The 14117-nt window shown below is 41.8% G+C and overlaps 1 protein-coding gene across 3 annotated transcripts in view; it reads right to left on the bottom strand.

Annotated features, from left to right (window-relative positions):
* LOC140561966 (oxysterol-binding protein-related protein 1) overlaps window positions 1-14117 on the bottom strand; it is a 46527-nt gene that overhangs the window by 8968 nt on the left and 23442 nt on the right. For 2 of the 3 annotated variants that reach the window (XM_072687268.1, XM_072687269.1), the window contains 7 exons: window positions 11722-11897; window positions 9304-9379; window positions 7186-7320; window positions 5990-6087; window positions 3331-3513; window positions 824-931; window positions 454-543 (listed from right to left, as the gene is read on the bottom strand). In XM_072687268.1, the coding sequence (XP_072543369.1) occupies window positions 454-543; window positions 824-931; window positions 3331-3513; window positions 5990-6087; window positions 7186-7320; window positions 9304-9379; window positions 11722-11780 (749 nt within the window). In that variant the 5' untranslated portion in view covers window positions 11781-11897. The remainder of the gene's footprint in view (window positions 1-453; window positions 544-823; window positions 932-3330; window positions 3514-5989; window positions 6088-7185; window positions 7321-9303; window positions 9380-11721; window positions 11898-14117) is intronic. The other variant, XM_072687270.1, reaches the window with a different exon arrangement.

Raw genomic sequence — 14117 nt, 5'->3', positions numbered from 1 at the left:
TAATTTAATATTATTACATTTTATTATTATTAAATATTATTCAATTATTACATATAAAATAATATTTTCACATATACTCGTCGTAGCATTTTGCTAAAACAAGTGTTTTGTCCGACAATACTAATTTGCTATATGATGAAAACCATGTATCCCCATCTTTGTAGCTGTTCTGAACACTGTGTCAATATTTCTAGTAGAATGGACCAATGGAAATGCACTATTTTTGCACTATTCTATAAATCACCATTTTGGAGATACATGTTTTTCACTGAACAACGACGATATGCCAAAAATCTGATTTGGGCTGGCAGTCTGAGCGTAGCCTTATTGCCCTCATGGCACAATTATCTGTCAAATACTGACAAAAGCTATCAGCACAGGTGGTATCTAAGTGCTAAAACTCAGAATCCATTTCGATTCAAATAAAATAAATAATAATAATATTGTAGTTACCTTTTATCAAGTATGTAACCCTCCACTTTGTGTAACTCCTTGCCGAAAATGCCACACGACTTGAATGTCAGAGTGCACCTTTCTCCAGTTCTGTTGAGAAAATGAGCCGTTGAGTCATTGCAGGTGGCTGTATATCTCTGATATCACTGTGAGAAAACCTCCTCTAGCTCAATTCTGACAAGTTCCTAAAAATGCTCTGTAAACAGCAGGGAGGCGATTAATCAGCCAGAGGCAGCAGAAGAAACAGCTATGTCCCCCCACATGTCCTGAACGTAGCTGTTGTGAAGGTGTGAGGTGTGAATTCCTCTTTTCTAATGGAGGATCTGTTCAGTCAGGTCAGTGAGGTCGTGTGATCTTACTTGCCCCTTACTTATGGTTAATCACTTCCACGTTGCCATACTGCTCGATCCACAGCTGACCCACTATGATGTTATGGACACAGCAGGTGGGGTTGGTCCAAGTGTATGCCTCGTTGTGTCTGGGGGTAAAAGAACTGATCAGTTTAACAGATTTAACACAACAGTTTAATACATGCAAGTGTCTCAGCCCCAAGGCCCTTGTGTTTAGCCCCACCCACTCATACTGCAGATCTCAGGAGTGTCTCAGCCCTAAGGCCCTTGTGTTTAGCCCCACCCACTCATACTGCAGATCTCAGGAGTGTCTCAGCCCCAAGGCCCTTGTGTTTAGCCCCACCCACTCATACTGCAGATCTCAGGAGTGTCTCAGCCCCAAGGCCCTTGTGTTTAGCTCCACCCACTCATACTGCAGATCTCAGGAGTGTCTCAGCCCCAAGGCCTTTGTGTTTAGCTCCACCCACTCATACTGCAGATCTCAGGAGTGTCTCAGCCCCAAGGCCCTTGTGTTTAGCTCCACCCACTCATACTGCAGATCTCAGGAGTGTCTCAGCCCCAAGGCCTTTGTGTTTAGCCCCACCCACTCGTACTGCAGATCTCTGGAGTGTCTCAGCCCCAAGGCCTTTGTGTTTAGCCCCACCCACTCGTACTGCAGATCTCTGGAGTGTCTCAGCCCCAAGGCCTTTGTGTTTAGCCCCACCCACTCGTACTGCAGTTCTCAGGAGTGTCTCAGCCCCAAGGCCCACCCACTCATACTGCAGTTCTCAGGAGTGTCTCAGCCCCACCCACTCATACTGCAGATCTCAGGAGTGTCTCAGCCCCAAGGCCTTTGTGTTTAGCCCCACCCACTCATACTGCAGATCTCAGGAGTGTCTCAGCCCTAAGGACTTTGTGTTTAGCCCCACCCACTCATACTGCAGATCTCAGGAGTGTCTCAGCCCCAAGGCCTTTGTGTTTAGCCCCACCCACTCATACTGCAGATCTCAGGAGTGTCTCAGCCCTAAGGCCCTTGTGTTTAGCCCCACCCACTCATACTGAAGATCATAGGAGTGCCTCAGCCCGAAGACCTTTGTGTTTAGCCCCACCCACTCATACTGCAGATCTCAGGAGTGCCTCAGCCCGAAGACCCTTGTGTTTAGCCCCACCCACTCATACTGCAGATCTCAGGAGTGTCTCAGCCCTAAGGCCTTTGTGTTTAACCCCACCCACTCGTACTGCAGATCTCAGGAGTGTCTCAGCCTTAAGGTCTAACAGCGGGAAAAGTTCACCTTGCTCGGCTCGAAATGTGCAAAAGGAATGTACTGAGTCTTTTAATTAATTATAGGTGTGTTTTGGGCGCAACATTAAATAAACCAATCAGCGTGTCGCTCGCCGTTCCCTTTAAGAACCAGGTGCAGTCTGACTTTGATGGATTGCTATTTTAATGGTGCAGTTGGGTGTGATGGGCACGCGCCTGTGTTGACAATTCACTGCCAAGATAGCAATGTACGTGCAACTGTTGACGTCTGCCTAGGTAGTTTTCAGACAGTGGAGCTCCTGTGTTTTCTGATGTCAAGATACACAACAATACACCAGAAACCTGAACACACTTCATTTCGAGACCACCACCACCGCCCATCGGCGTAGATATATTCGCAAGCAGCATTGCTATTTAAACAATGCAGGCGTAATGCTTGAAAATAGACTGTTGGCGGGGTGCAAGATAGCAATGAGCAGATAGGGCTTATAGACTTCATTAGTCTATATCCTTAAATAATTGCTAGTTAAAATAGCCTTGTAGCTCCAGTGAAAAACATAGTATACGTTATCACATGATCACAACAGCTAGAGCCAGAGTCCAACTGAATTAATCAGCTTTTCAGCAAACCAAAAATAATATCAGAAAAAGGGCTGATAAATATAATGGTAGAAAAAAAGGTTCTCTGGAGAACCTCCATAAAATGTACAGAACCTAATGTTCTCCCTAAAATCATAAGTTCAAGCCAAAATCAATTGTTATATGTTATATATGTAATATGTTGATGGATACTGAAAGGGCTGAATATGAAGAAAGCACTGTATGTGTGGTTGACTGTTTGCCCAATGTTGCTGTACCAACTTCAGGACCTCACTTTGCATTTAATTAAATTATTTTCTATTTAATTTCATGATTTTATATTTACATTTTATGTATGTATGGAGATCAGATCCATCGTTCTCAGTAGGTGATCACTGGGCCAGTATACATTGGTTCACGTGTGATCTGATGGGGACTAGGAATAGGTACCAGGAATGCAGACTGAGGAATGAGACACAATACTGGAAACGTGGGGGAAACTTGGTGTATATTTAATCCCAAATTCTACATGTTATAAATGATTATGAATCTGCATATATGTGATTGGCAGATATGTACATAGAACAGATTTCAGCATTGGTCCTGAATTCCCATCCCGCTGCGTCTCTAACTGTGCATTCTTAGCTGCGCTTCCCTTGGCAGGACTGCATGTAATCCAAGCGTAGACAAAAAGCCAGCTGCACTCACTTGGGCAGTTCCAGAGTGATGATGCCACGAGGCTCCGCCTCCACACTCTTCCCCCAGAACTTGAGTTTAGGGTAAATGGAGCCGTGAAACAGGAAGTCATCCTTCAGGCCTTCTGCATGGAACGCGCTGACGGGAGGGTGGTGGCTCACCTGCTCAGAAACCCACCTGAAGCCGAGGTCCTCTCTGATGGCAGATAGAGGGTGTAAGGGGATACTGTAAGGTCTACAGATAGCAGCTGTAAGTTCACTTCAGGATAACTCTTTAAAAAAAAAAATGGCAGGAATGATGCTGTTAGGAAATTACTCCCAATTACATCATCAGTCACATCATTAGCAATTTAGCACTGTCCTAGGAAAACAGTTCGCTCAGTCTGCTGCCTTCTTTTTACACTAGGCCAGCTTCCCTTTATCCTGTGAGAGCTTTTCATGATTAATGGATCAGTGGAAATTAATTTTGCTGTTTTGAATGGTAAACATAGAATTCATCTAAGGAATTGCATGGATTTGATGAGGTTTTAATTTGGGGATTTTAAAACTCTTTGAACAGTGAATTACAACAGAGATCCCCCCTCACAACATCATTATTTACCCTGCCATTTTTAGGGTTCTGCCAACTGTTTAGGCTTTATGGTCATCAAGATATACATATTTGTATACTCTTTTGAGTGTACCCTCAAAAAAATAGTAATATTTGCACAACTTACAAAGAGCTCCTGTGCATATATTAGGATTTGCAAGCATTTACATTTACATTTAAGGCATTTAGCAAACGCTCTTATCCAGAGCGACTTACAGAAGTGCTTTGCTATTTACTCAAGAAAAACCTCAGCTAGTCTAAATAGACTAATAGTTCAAAGATACCTCTAAGCCCTAGACTCTACTAAACACAAGTCAGTAAGGAGACCATAGTACTCTGCAATTCGTCCAAGCAGCTATTATCCGCTGGTGGCGCTGTTTAGACAAATACACTGAATACTGAAGAAGAACTGAGAAAACAGCGGCGCCCCAGCTTTCTGCTCCTTTCCGTTGTGGAGCTTCTAAACAAGGGATTAAAGGACAGAAACTCAAGGTTTAGGTGTAGTAGGTTAAGTTTAGGTTAGAATCAGATGTATGTGTAGTAGATTAAGTTAAGTTTAGGTTAGGTTAAGTTTAAGTTTAGGTTTAGGTATAGTGGGTTATGTTTAGATTTAGGCTGAGGTGTAGGTTAGGTTACATTTAGGTTAAGGTTAGAATCATGTTTAGGTGAAGTAGGTTATGTTTAGGTGAAAGTAGAGGTGTAGGTCAGGTTATAGTTAGAATTTGGTTTAGGTGTAGTAGATTACGTTTAGGTTGAGGTGTAGGTTAGGTTATGTCTAGATTAGGTTATGGTTAGAATTAGGTTTAGGTGTAGTAGATTACGTTTAGGTTGAGGTGTAGGTTAGGTTATGTCTAGGTTAAGTTATGGTTAGAATTAGGTTTAGGTGTAGTAGATTATGTTTAGGTTGAGGTGTAGGTTAGGTTAAGTTTGGGTTAAGGTTAGAATTAGGTTCAGGTGTAGTAGATTACGTTTAGGTTGAGGTGTAGGTTAGGTTATGTCTAGGTTAGGTTAAGGATAGAATTAGGTTAAGGTGTAGGTTAGGTTAAGTCTAGGTTAGGTTAAGTTTAGATTTAAATTGAGGTGTAGGTTAAGTTTAGGTTTAGGTGTAGGTTAGAATTAGGTCAAGGTGTAGTTTAGGTTATATCTAGATTAGTTTAAGTTTAGATTTAAATTGAGGTGTAGGTTAAGTTTAGGATCAGGTAATAAAATTTCACTGGTTGCTTTGTAACAGTCTGTGTTCTGATCAATTGATTTCTGTGTGTGTGGGTTGGGTCAGTAATTGGTGCAGACGTACGAGGGTGGATCTATATTAAGTCCACACTGTACGGATCCTAAAATGGTCTTTAAGACTTATGTACTAATTTCTCTTGAGACTAGGCTGTTGTGTTTAGATATGGACATGACCTGAATTTGCATAGTTGTTCATCTTAATAACCTAAATATTTCTACAGCTTTTCCTTGAGTTTTAGTCCTAGAATGCTTTTTAGTCTTTGAAAACTTCCACTGATAAGATTATGCTGACAGACTACAGGGTTTGGTTTGGTTTGGTTTCTGAACTTCTCAAGAATCCACTAGTGGCACCTGCAGAGAGGAGTGAAAGATCAACCCAGATACAAGAAATAAAAGACTTCTACATCCTATATTCTGACACTATATGGTGCCCAAACTTTTGCACATGCCATATTTATGATTAAACTGTTTATTCACTGTGCATTTGGATTAGCTGAAAATATTGTATGTACATTAAATTAGCTAATTAAAGAGACTGTGTTTACTACTTCTCAAAAAAAAAGTTTGACCAAGGTTGGGGCCAAGGGTGCAAATTCTTCTATACCATTACTATTATGGATATACAAGCATTTACAGGGTCTCTAAACAGCAATGTAGTTTGACCGGGTTTAAGAAAATGCCATGTTATCATTAGTCTAGTCGAGGTTATACATATAGTTATATACATATATACATATTATATAGTTAAAAACACTAGACGATGGACAGTTTATATTACAGGCCAGTGTCTCTACAGCATGTCTGGGATGAGTTCCCAGAGCCAGTGTGAGCACGTCACGTGACCAGCACTGACCTGATCAGCTCGTAGGTTTCACCCAGCAGCGGATTGAAGGGTTTGCCAGTCCGCTCCCACTGCGAGGCAACAGCAGACACTGCGAATGCAGCCACACACTGTAAACACACACACACACACACAGACCTGCATTACCTGCAGCACCATTTCTATTACCTGACACTGCCTGCTTCAGAAACACACCTGTGAATATTTTATGACCATCATTTTCTTAGGCCTTGTCACTGTTACGCCAGGATCAGCAGTCTCTGATATTGCTCGTGGGCACCCAGATTTTAGGAACATCACCACTGTTGTATACATAGGATATGCTGGCCCAGATTAATGGATGAGCCTGCAATATGTCTTACATAAGCCTCATAAAAACTTCACACACTTTTAGTATGTTGTTACATCACACTGCCCTTTGTATTTGTTCAGACCGGGGGTGCCCAACCTCGCTCCTGGATATCGGCCACTCAGCATGATGCAGAGCCTCCCGTAATCTAAGAAACCTCCTGCAGTTCCTTGGGCTTTTGAGGACTATCTCAGTTTCAGGTTTGTTGAAATCAGGATTAGAACTAATACAGTTAGCAGCTATAACAGCTATGCTTTAATGACTGTACATTATATGGACAAAAATATTGGGACACCTGCTCATTCGCTGTTTCTTCTGAAATCAAGGGTAATAAAAAAGAGCTGATCCTGCTTCTGTTGGAGTAACTGTCTCTACTGTCTAGGGAAGAAGGCTTTCTACTAGAGTTTGGGGGAGCATTGCTGTGAGGATTTGATTGCATTTAGCAACAAGAGCATTAGTGAGGTCAGGATGTTGGATGATCAGCACCACCCATCATTCTAAAGAACACAGTTCCATGGCTCCACAGCTCAATACTGGGTGGGGGGCTTTATACCCCCCTAGCTCATCTCTGGCATTAGGCATGATTCTATTAGGTTCAGGTTTATGTACTCCAGAGAGTGCAACTAAAAGTCTCTGAATGCATTTATTAAAAGGGGTGTCCACAAACATTTGTTTTTTTTTTTAAACATAGTGTATTTTCTACATGTAGGGTGTTTATGAATCAAGTAAATTCAGTATATCACTTTTCTCAGACGATAAACAAGGTGTTTCTAGTAAAGTGGACAGTAAGTGTATATTGAACAGCTGTATAGTGCTACTGTATGAAATAAATGGCCTGTAATTTACTCTGCACTCTTACCTTCATCCTCTGGATGGAGTCTGTGGATGTGTTGGCTTGGTGAATGAGGTATGTGTGCTCCATGTACTCAGTCAGTCGCTGTAGGAAGCTCAGAGGCTCGTTAAAGATGACTGGCATGGCGATTTTAGACAGTTCCTGGGGAAAGATGTTCAACATACAATTACCGTGGGTTTAAAAATGTAAACGGGAAGTAGTTTATCCAGGCATATTTTCATATTTCAGTGTAATGAATTGAAACAAACCAAATGAACCAAACGAACCACTGCACTTCCATAATTTCCAAAGGAATTGAAGTAGAAATGAAAAGGTGCCCAAATCTCACGAACATCACACCTATATATATATATATATAATCAATCAGCCAGACTTTTAACTGGTAGCTACTAAGATTTTATTTGCTAATTTCTAAACAAATCTGCTGTCGTACAAAAGTGTATTCGTAATTAACGGGCAGCCAGCCTTCCACATCGGACTTGCATCAGATTTGTTTAAAGACACTAATTACAAGAAGTTATAGCAATGGCACCCAGTTAACAGAAACGCTGACAACAGCAGTTTAACCGTGTCTAATAAGCCTTAGAGCACATGGGGACCATCTGTTAGGCTTTCAGAGATCAATACGCTATTTGTTTCCCAAAATAGGTCTTGAGTCACCAATTTATCATTCTAAATCCCATTCTACATCATATACACCTGAGAGAACCAGGGCATATGTAAAATATTATCATCTGATAGATAGATATAGACAGACAAAACAGATGCATAAGACAGACGGATATACACAGACGGACATACGGATAAATAAATGGATAGGACAGAAATAATAGATAAACAAACAGACAGACACATGGACAGACAGACAGACAGACAGACAGACAGACAGATAGATAGATAGATAGATAGATAGATAGACAGATAGTCAGACAGAGAGACAGTCAGACAGACAGACAGACAGCCAGAGAGATAGATGGATGGATGGATGGATGGATGGATGGATGGATAGATAGATAGATAGATAGATAGATAGATAGATAGATAGATAGATAGATAGATAGATAGATAGACAGTCAGACAGACAGACAGACATATAGATAGATAGATAGATAGACAGATAGATAGATAGATGGATAGACAGACAGATAGATAGATGATAGATAGATAGACAAATAGATAGACAGATAGATAGATAGATAGATAGATAGATGGATAGACAGACAGATAGATAGATAGATAGATAGATAGATAGATAGGATAGATAGATAGGATAGATAGATAGACAGACAGACATAGATAGCCGTGTATACAGTGTGGGTACCTGTAACCTCAGCAGAGTGAAAGGAGCTTTAGACTGATTGCTCATCAGAAATAAAGACCGTTTTTTCACTTTTTGAATGCAAGGTGCTTTTCATCAGACTGGCCAAGAGAAGGCAATCTCACCAGCTCATTCAGCAGCTCATTCACCTTCACTCACTCAGTACTGTGGAGCTAAAGTTGACGTAAGGATGGGGGGGGGGGGGGTGCATTGTGCTGTCACCTTCATATGAGCCTGGGTGCTAAAGCCTGGCTTTAGTCATGCTGGATCACTGCTGCCTCTTAAAGCAGGGTTTATGACAGGAGATTACACTCCTCACACACGCCCAGACATAGAAAAGGATTAGGCAGGTGTGGTTATCTTCAGAGGGCCACTCCACAATACTAATGAATGCTTTGGGGAATATTTGGCTTTCAGAGACTGTTGTTTACTTTTCGAATGTGCCGTGTGATATTCAGTGCGATGCTTTAGTGAGTGCTCTCACAATTCACACCACCAACAGACTGTGATAGGGTAACAATACTGCACAACACTGTGAAAACTGATGCTACATTATATGTCTCCAAAAGTATATAGACACCCCTTTTAATAGGGAATTCTCCTACTTTTGGGTACAACCCATGGTTGGCACATGGTTGAGTGTTGATACACCACAATTAGCTAATAATATTTTATTATATCATATTAAAATAATTACTGAAACTTGGTAAGATTACTGGAAATAGACAAAACATTAATGGAAATGGATTTTTTTTCTCAGTAGGATTCCTGGAAATCCAGCATAAAAATTGGTAAACGGCTCTTACCATGCCAATGCATTTTTTGAGGATGCTCCAGATGCTGACGTCATTTCTTGAGAACATGGGAGCAGGAAGACATGCCCTGTTGCCAGCATGAAAACCAAAGCAAAAAAAGATCAGGCTTTATCTAATTAATAAGATACAGATGAAATACTCCCAGAATGATATAGGTAATACCCCTCCAATACCTCTGAGTGTCTGTTCTTAAACATAGAGCAGTTTTTATTCAATAAGCTCAGGCTAATCTCAAGCACAGTAGAAGAACCTGACAAAGACCTAAACTACAATGTCACGAATCCTTAAATAAAACTAGAAGGAAGCAGTAGGCCGTAAGCAGCTGTTCTTCTACAATGCTGCTGTGGAGTTGGAGGCTTCAAGAGGGATTGGCCAATAAACACTGGTGGTCTCAGGACCAGGTTCTGTGTTGGAGTCTGAGTCTCATTAATGGAGTGGTCAACAGGCATTGTGGTGGTCTCAGGACCCGCTTATGTGTTTAAGGTGGAAACTCAATAAGGTATTGGCCAACAAGCACTGTGGTGGTCTCAGGGACAGGTTCTGTGTTGGAGCTGGAGACTCAATAAGGGATTGGCCAATAGGCACTGTGGTGGTCTCATGACCAGGTTCTGTGATGGAGCTGGAGGCTCAATAATGGATTAGCCAATAGGCACTGTGGTGGTCTCAAAACCAGCTTATGTGTTTAAGGTGGAAGTTCAATAACGGATTGGCCAATAAGCACTGTGGTGGTCTCAGGAACAGGTTCTGTGTTTAAGGTGAAAGCTCAATAAGGGATCGGCCAATAGGCACTGTGGTGGTCTCAGGACCAGGTTCTGTGATGGAGCTGGAGGCTCAATAATGGATTGGCCAATAAGCACTGTGGTGGTCTCAGGGACAGGTTCTGTGATGGAGCTGGAGACTCAATAAGGAATGGGGCAAAGACCACCAAATTCATCTTCAGATCAGTACAAATCAGAGATGCTTATACATGTACTTTCTGTAGTATTACACAGGTCTAAACCACAACATCGAGGAAGGTCTCCGAGCTAGCTGAGTGTTTTCCCTGGACCATGGCTGGGAACCCGTAAGTAAGCCAATTAAGGCCATGTTCCTCCGACCTGTATTGGCTCAGGGCAAATCTAGAGATGGACGATGAGGAGGCCGCTATCAGCGGCAGATCTTGTGCTTTGGAAACAGTTACCTGACACCAAGGCTAACGATCCGATCAGCTTGCAACTGCTGCTGTGTTGCCCTCATGCAATAACCATGAGGGGAGACTAGGACAGTGTGCATGTATGTGTTTGTCTGTGGAGAAGATTCAGGGTCGTGTGGTGCAGATTACACCGCTTATATTCTCAGCAGAACTGGATCAACACCACGTACGCCTGGCTCAACAATCTGTTCTCCAACTTTCAAGCCAATGCCAAGTGCTTTCTGCCCAGTGAGTGATATTTACAGCAACGGATGCAGACAAAGCCAAATGCAATTAAACCTGAGCGCTCAGAACTAATCAGAGAATGAAGAGCTCTATTTTAGATGATCAGACTCTGGTGCACAGACAATTTACCGTCACTTTTCTTGAAGAAATAAAAACATACACACAGAAATATACTCTTAAAATACCATAGAAGAACCATAGAAGAACTATTCTTGTAAAAAATACATTGTATGTCCAAATGTTTGTGGATACCCTTTCTAATGAATGCATTTAGCTACTTTAAACCACACCCATTGCTGACACGGACGTGCAAATACACACACACAGCTTGTCTAGTGCTTGTAGAGAAGTAGGACTAGAATAGAACTCTATGAAGCAGATAAACATGAACCTTCTGGCACCATGCTACCTAATGCCAGGTATGGGCTAGAGAGGTATTGAGAAGCCCCCCGGTATTGAGCTGTGGAGCAGTGGAAGAACTGTTCTCTGGAATGATGGTGATGATTGGTGACTAGGCCGAGTGGTGACCGTCCAACATCCTGACCTTGCTAATGTTCTTGTTGCTGAATGCAATCAAATCCTCACAGCTCTGCTTCTTGATAATCTATTTCTAAGCCTTCCCTGGACAGCATATGCAGGATAAGCCTTTTTTTTAATACCCTGGATTACTAAAGAAAATGAATAAGCAGGTGTCCCAATACTTCTGTCCAAATACTGTATGTGTGTGAAGGACCTTTTAAAGAAGGTTTAAAGTAGTGAATGTAAAGGTTTTTCTCACTAATTAAATAAGAAGTGTGCTTCCCACTGACAACATCCCACTCTCGAACAAAAATGGTTCTTAGTGGAACCAAAAATGGTTCCTCTAAGGCATCGCTCATCTAAACTATAAGAAACGCAACGGCAAACAGCCTCCATTCACCCGCACACACATACGCCCACAGCACACACGCAATCCCCTAATCCACTAAAGCCTCTGGGGGTTTGAGGCTCACCTGTGTTTCTTGACTCCGTTATGGTGGGCCTTGTCGCCATGGTTACCATCCCCAGACATTCTGGCACAGCCCTGGGGGTTTGGAGGCTGAAGTGGAGCGAGTGGTCCAGTCGCACTAACAGAGAGAGAGTCCGCTCTCAGACAGGAAACTGATCACACAGCCTTCCAAAGACGACACTGGAGGAGCACACAACACACACAACACACACACACACACAACAGCTGTGTCAGTAACGCTGTCTGAATGCACACCCTGCTGTCTAACACACACACACTGCCCTCCCTCCACCTGAGAAACCCCACCTGGGGTGATCTTGTTCCAAAGAGACGCTGCCTGCCAGCTCTGCTTTAAAACTACAGCTGAACGATACGGACCAAGCACCAATCCCACGATTCTGCTGACCAGTGGGGGGCATTTCCCTCCAGCCTGGCCTACAGAATAGTGACGTCTAGACGTCTGGAGCATAAACTGTCAAAAGGTCAATGCTTTATTTGCTCTGAAATGTGGCAAATCATTCAATGCACTTCCATGCACAGCTGAGCTTGGATGGTGCTGAGACTGTATTTTGCCTGCATTCATCAAAATCAATGTATGATCAGTTTTTTAACCCCTTAAACAGCCTACGTCCCGCAGGTGGGCCGGAATCGCTATTACAAACTTTTATTCAGAGGTGTCGAATAAACATGAACTTTATCATCTCACTCATATTTTCATCTTGTTTGGCTTGACGCCATATTAACATTAATTATTTCCTAATTGAGTTTAGTTTTATTGTTGTTTTTATTCCTGTTTTGATTTTTATTATTATCTGGTGTCGACCCGAGGAAGATGGACTCCTCTTTTGAGTCTTGGTTCCTTTCAAGGTTTCTTCCTCTCGACCCGAGGGTGTTTTAGCTGCTCAAAAGAGGCTCAGACCCGGATCTCTGTACAGCTGCTTTGTGACAACATTAGTTGTAAAAAGCCTAAATAAATAAAATTAAATTGAATAAAGTTAAAGTAACAAAGTACAAATACTTTGTTATCTTTCTTAAGTAGAACTTTTAGTTATCTATACTTTACTGGAGTAATTATTTTTCATTATTTTTTCATATTAATCATTTTTACCCAATTACTGAACTTTATAGCCTCGTTACTCCTATTTCATTTCCATTTGTTTTCATTTGTGGGCTGAGGTGGTGGAGTAATACTACAGGGAAAGCTTCCTAGTGCAGTAGTGGGAATAACAGGGATGCCATTCTCTCAAAATGATCCCGAAGCTGAATTTGTATGGATAAAAAAGGGTTCGGAATTAAAAAATCACACAAATATTTTTAAAAGCCTTGTACCTCCAATTTAATGGACGTCAATGTAAGCACATTTTATTCCAAGTCATTTTGGAGCATTTCTATTGGTCCATTTATCAGCACATTTTGACACAATGTGAGGAACAACTGCTAGAGAGCCAGAAAAATGTGTCAAAAAGTGCAAAAAATTAAAAAAGAAAATATATATATACATATATATATATACACTTTTTTCTGTATTTAATCCAGACAGTGACTAGTGTTTTCCCACAGCATCCTGTGATATCGAGAACTGTAACACCGTCCTTAATACTGCTACATGTACTGAAGTAAAAAATCTGGGTATTCTGACCACTTTAGTGATGTCACATTTTACAAACATGCCTAGCGTATGCCTGTGTCCAGATCTGAGGGTAGCTGCCCTAATGCCTTTTTACCCAGGCTGGCTCACAAATCAGTGCCTTGGAGGGCAGTGTAATGATAAAGGTCTTTGTAACCAAATCCCGAAGGCAACAATACAGTCCAATATATCCATATCCTACAGCTAACTGTTAGCATTTAGCTGTGTGGCATCTTTTCATCCAATAAATAAATAAACTAGATATTTCTGATAGGATATGACTGGCTTCTTCAGTGCCTCAGAATACGGTCTGAGAAGGCAGCATTTGCCCTGGAGAAACCACAGGTGAGCCTTCGATCGCAGCCTACAGTGCCATGCTTGGTCTGGAGGAGTACGAAGGCCCCCCTGTGTTGGTCTCGTGTTGTAGAGTAGTGGAACTGTATTCACTACATTAACAGAGCTCCATCCAGCCCCTTTGGGATGACTTGGAGTGCCAGAACTAATCGTCCGACATCAGTACCTGACCTCACTAATGCTCTTGTGGCTGAAAGCAATCAAATCGTCCATGTGATGTAGTGTTTCACTATTAGGGTGAAGCCTTTCCACAAGAGTAAAGCTAGCCTACAGCAACCCCCTGGACCAGTCAGAACATGTTCAGTTAACAATGTTTAGTATGTTTAGCGAATTGGTGGAGGCTCATTTGCATATTGCAGATAAGGGATGAAATTGTGATAATAATTGCAAAATGATGAGCTGTAACCATCGATGAGAGT

The sequence above is a fragment of the Salminus brasiliensis genome, chromosome 9 (assembly GCF_030463535.1).
Source record: "Salminus brasiliensis chromosome 9, fSalBra1.hap2, whole genome shotgun sequence".
NCBI lineage: Eukaryota > Metazoa > Chordata > Actinopteri > Characiformes > Bryconidae > Salminus > Salminus brasiliensis.
The sequence above is the reverse complement of the archived record's forward strand: the minus strand, read 5'-3'. Positions and strand labels throughout refer to the sequence as shown.